This window comes from Gavialis gangeticus, unplaced genomic scaffold (genome assembly GCF_001723915.1).
Source record: "Gavialis gangeticus isolate Ggan-Ray unplaced genomic scaffold, GavGan_comp1, whole genome shotgun sequence".
Taxonomy (NCBI): Eukaryota; Metazoa; Chordata; order Crocodylia; family Gavialidae; genus Gavialis; species Gavialis gangeticus.
Window position 1 is genome coordinate 8123784 of NW_017728991.1, and position 4069 is coordinate 8127852.

Genomic DNA, 4069 nt, shown 5'->3' on the forward strand with positions numbered 1-4069 from the left:
AGCAAGGGGCAAAGGAGGATTACACCTCCATTGCCTGGGACTGCAGGGAGATTGTTAGGAAGGACAAGGCAGAGATGGAGCTAGGGCTAGCAACCAGACTTAAGGATAATAAAAAGTCCTTTTTCAAATACATAGGAAGTAAGAAGGCGGCACCAGATAACGTGGGGCCCCTACAGGATAGGCTTGGCAATCTAGTGATTATGGCAAATGAAAAAGCTGACTTTAATGAATTCTTTGCCTCCATATTCCTGAACAGGAACTGGGACATCTCCCCCACTAGAATTGCCAACAGACCCAGGGGAGGCACCACCATGGCTAGGGTCAGGGATGACCTAGTTAGGGAACTTCTGGAGGGGCTGGATGTGTTTAGATCAGTAGGTCCAGATGCCCTTCACCTGAGGGTGCTGAGGGAATTAGCGGGGGTCATAGCAGGGCCCCTGGCGTGGCTCTGTGAGTGTTTGTGAGGCACTGACCAGGTACCAGAGGATTGGAAAAGGGCCAGTGTCCCCATTTACAAGAACGGGAGAAAAGAGGACCCTGGTAATTATAGGCCAGTCAGTCTTATCTCAGTCCTCAGGAAGACCTTTGAGAAAATCATCAAGGAGCACATCTGCAAGGACCCAGCAGGGGAGGTAATGCTCAGGGGCAACCAACATGGGTTCACTGAGGGCAGGTCCTGCCTGACTAACCTGGTTTCTTTTTATGATCAGGTCACAAAGTCCCTGGATGAGGGTGTCAGGATGGATGTTGTCTTCCTGGACTTTAAGACCTTTGACATGGTTTCCCACCACATTCTCTTAAAAAAAACTTGGTGACTGTGGCACTGATGCCTACACACCCAGACAGTGGTGGTGGACGGGTCATTTTCTACCTGGAGGGACGTGGGCAGTGGAGTCCCCCAGGGCTTGGTCCTAGGGCCCGTACTGTTCAACATCTTCATCAATGATCTGGACGTGGGTGTGGAAAGCACGCTGTCCAGATTCGTTGACGACACTGAGTTGTGGGGCAAGGTGGGCACACTGGAGGGGAGGGACAAAATCCAACTAGATCTAGACGGGTTACAGAGGTGGGCGGATGAGAATAGGATGGAATGCAACACAGACAAGTGCAAGGTGCTGCATCTAGGAAGAAGGAACCAGCAACCGACCTGGAGGCTGGGGAACACCCTTCTTATCAACACATGGCAGAAAGGGATCTTGGAGTCATTGTTGACTCCAGGATGAACATGGGCCACCAATGCGAGAAAACGGTCAGTAAAGCTGTTGCATCACAAACAGGTCGAAGGAGGTGATCCTCCCCCTCTATGTGGTGCTGGTCAGGCCACAGCTGGAGTACTGCGTCCAGTTCTGGGCACTGCACTTCAAGAGGGATGTGGCCAGCATGGAGAGGGTGCAGAGGAGGCCACTCGCATGGTCAAGGGGCAGTGGGTCAGGCCCTATGAAGAGAGGCAAAAGGGCCTGAACCTGTTCAGCCTCCACAAGAGAAGACTGAGAGGGGACCTGGTGGCTGTTTACAAACTCACCAAGGGGGACCAGCGGGAATTGGGGGAGGCTCTGTTCCCCCAGGCACTGCCCGGGGTTACTAGGAGTAACAGCCACAAATTTTTAGAGAGAAGGTTCAAGCTGGACATCATCAGGAGTCATTACTTTACAGTTAGGGCTGCCAGGCTCTGGACTGGGCTCCCAAGTGAGGTGGTACTTTCTCCAACCTTGGGGGTCTTCAAGAGGAGGCTGGACAGGTATCTGGCTGGGGTGATATGACCCTGGCACCCGTTCCTGCCGGGTGTAGGGGGTCAGACCTGATGATCTGTTTAGGGCCCTTCCGACTCTAAGTACTATTATACTATACCTATGATACTAACTCTGAGATTTCAGATACGAATCCACAGTGTTGAATACATCCAGACTTGTTGTGGTCTTGAGTTCTTTTCAACAGAAGAATTGGTCTATTATTATTTTGTATTGAGAAAATGAATGAAAACTAAGAGCTGGCATTTTCCAAGGGGTGATTTGAGCCTAAAAGGGCTGAGAGCCACTGCCCTACATACAATGTTGTCTGCGACATGTTGGGTGGCTTTGGGAGGTCAGCTCAGTGCAGCGTGCCTCAGTTTTTCCATTTGTAGGACATAGAGATGAATGAAGTCTCTCAGATCCACTCCACTTTGCCAATTGCTTTTACTTTTAGATAGAAAACCCCCCTGGGTTAAGCTAGGGGTGGGCAAAATGCAGCCCAGGGGCTGGATGCAGCCTGCCAGGCCATTGTTACTGGCCTGTGGTGCCCCTAAAAAATTTAGAAAATTAGTATTAATCTGCCCTGGGCTGCCCATCATGTGGCCCTTGATGGCTTGCCAAAACTCAGTAAGCGGCCCTCCGCCCAAAATAACTGCCCGCCCCTGGGTTAAGCTGTGATTGCCCTGTCTGCCCCGAGTAGGAGACAACAGAGCTGGATACTGCCAAAATAGCAGTCTGGGAGCTGAACTGTAATTCCTCTGGAATGGAGAAACTTTCTGTGAAGCAGTTCGCTCCTTCCCTCTACTCTGGCTGGCAACTACAGGAGGTCCCCTTGCGTGGGTGCATCTAGGATGTTGAAAAAGGGGATGCAGATGGGCTGGTGCATCATCATCTACAACACAACAGATTCTTCACCAGTTAAAAAGAAACTCGAAGCCTTACTAACAACAAGCTCGAGGCCGAGGGGCATAGTATTCAATTTAAGATCCAAGAAGCAGCAAATATGAGCTCCTTGGAACGTGCATTCACATTCAAAAGCGCAACAAACCAGGCCAAAAACAATCCGATGACGTAGCTTATTTAGTCCTCTCGTTACCAAAAGCAAACGTACCGGGCGGCGCCTCCAAACGCTTCCCTGAAAGCGAGCTCCGCACCCGAGCGGACGTCCACCTGTTTCCACACCTAAGGCCGTGCTGCGTGTTTTGGCTCGTGCTAAAAAACTGCCCGCAGGGCTGTGACGTGGGAGTGCGTCCAGAGGTGCAGCTCCGAGCAGAATCGCCAGAGAAAGAAGCACTTGCTTAAAACAAAGGAGGAGAGAAGGCTCTTACACCTGTGGGAGACGGGCTGGGATGGATCCCGAGGAGCCCCACAGCCTAGGGGCAAGCAAGGCGGGGCTCAAAGCGGGGGGGCTCCGTACCCCCTTGCTGGAAGGGGCCATCCTTCATTTGCTACCCCGGTTTGCTCAGCCGCCTGCTTCCAGGCCCGGGGCTGCAGGTGTGGAAAGGGGTAGTCACGCGGCTCCGGAGCCGGCGCTGGTCCAGGCCTCGGAGTGCGGCCCCGCCCCGGAAGGGGGCGGGGCCGCGCTACCCGGAAGTGGTGCGTGGACCTCGTGGGCCGCTGCAGTTATGGCGGAGCGCATCGAGCAGCGCCTGGAGGAGCGTATCCCCGAGCTGGAGCAGCTGGAGCGGGTTGGGCTCTTCACCCGCCTCGAGATCAAGTGAGGGCGGCCGGGAAGGGCCAGGAGATGGAGGCTGAGCTGGGCAGGGCTTCATCTCAGCCGGGGCGGGGCGGGGAGGAGGCAGAGATCAGCCCTGGCCCAGGCTGCTGGGAGAGTGGGGGCAGGCTGGAGCTCAGGGGTAGGTATTTTCCTCTGGACTCGGTGCAAAAGGGAAAAAAACCTGTTAGGTACTGCGGCCGTCTCGGCCCCCAGGCTGGGCAGGGAGAGGGTCGTCTCTGCTGGGTGGGGGAAAGCTGCCTCTTGCCTCTTCTGAGCCTGTCGGAAGAGCGAGGTGCTCTGGAGCCAGCCCAAGACCTAGCGAGCCGCGCGGAGGTGGCGCTGGGATGGCAGACGGGCCAGCTGGCGGCACGCTGCTTCCTTTGTTTGCTGTCGGAGGTTGTTTCTCTCTGCCCCCTTGGGATAAAGGAGCAAAATGAAACTCAGACCCCATGCCACTGTAAGCTGCCGTGCTCTTTAGCCCTGTCGCTTGTCAGGTAGGCATTTGGCTGGGGTCATCTGACCCCACCGCTTTTTCCTGCCTAGACAGGGGGTCGCACTCCATGATTTGTTGAGAGCCCCCTAGCATCTATGAGTTGTCAGGGACTCATGAGAGGATGTCTGG

General features: G+C 54.5%; 1 protein-coding gene across 1 annotated transcript in view; it reads left to right on the plus strand.

The window, feature by feature from the left end:
* The first annotated feature begins 3340 nt into the window (after nucleotides 1-3340).
* UTP6 (UTP6, small subunit processome component) overlaps nucleotides 3341-4069 on the plus strand; it is a 29258-nt gene continuing 28529 nt past the window's right edge. The window contains exon 1 of the mRNA XM_019517009.1: nucleotides 3341-3447. Within this exon, the coding sequence (XP_019372554.1) occupies nucleotides 3356-3447 (92 nt within the window). The 5' untranslated portion in view covers nucleotides 3341-3355. The remainder of the gene's footprint in view (nucleotides 3448-4069) is intronic.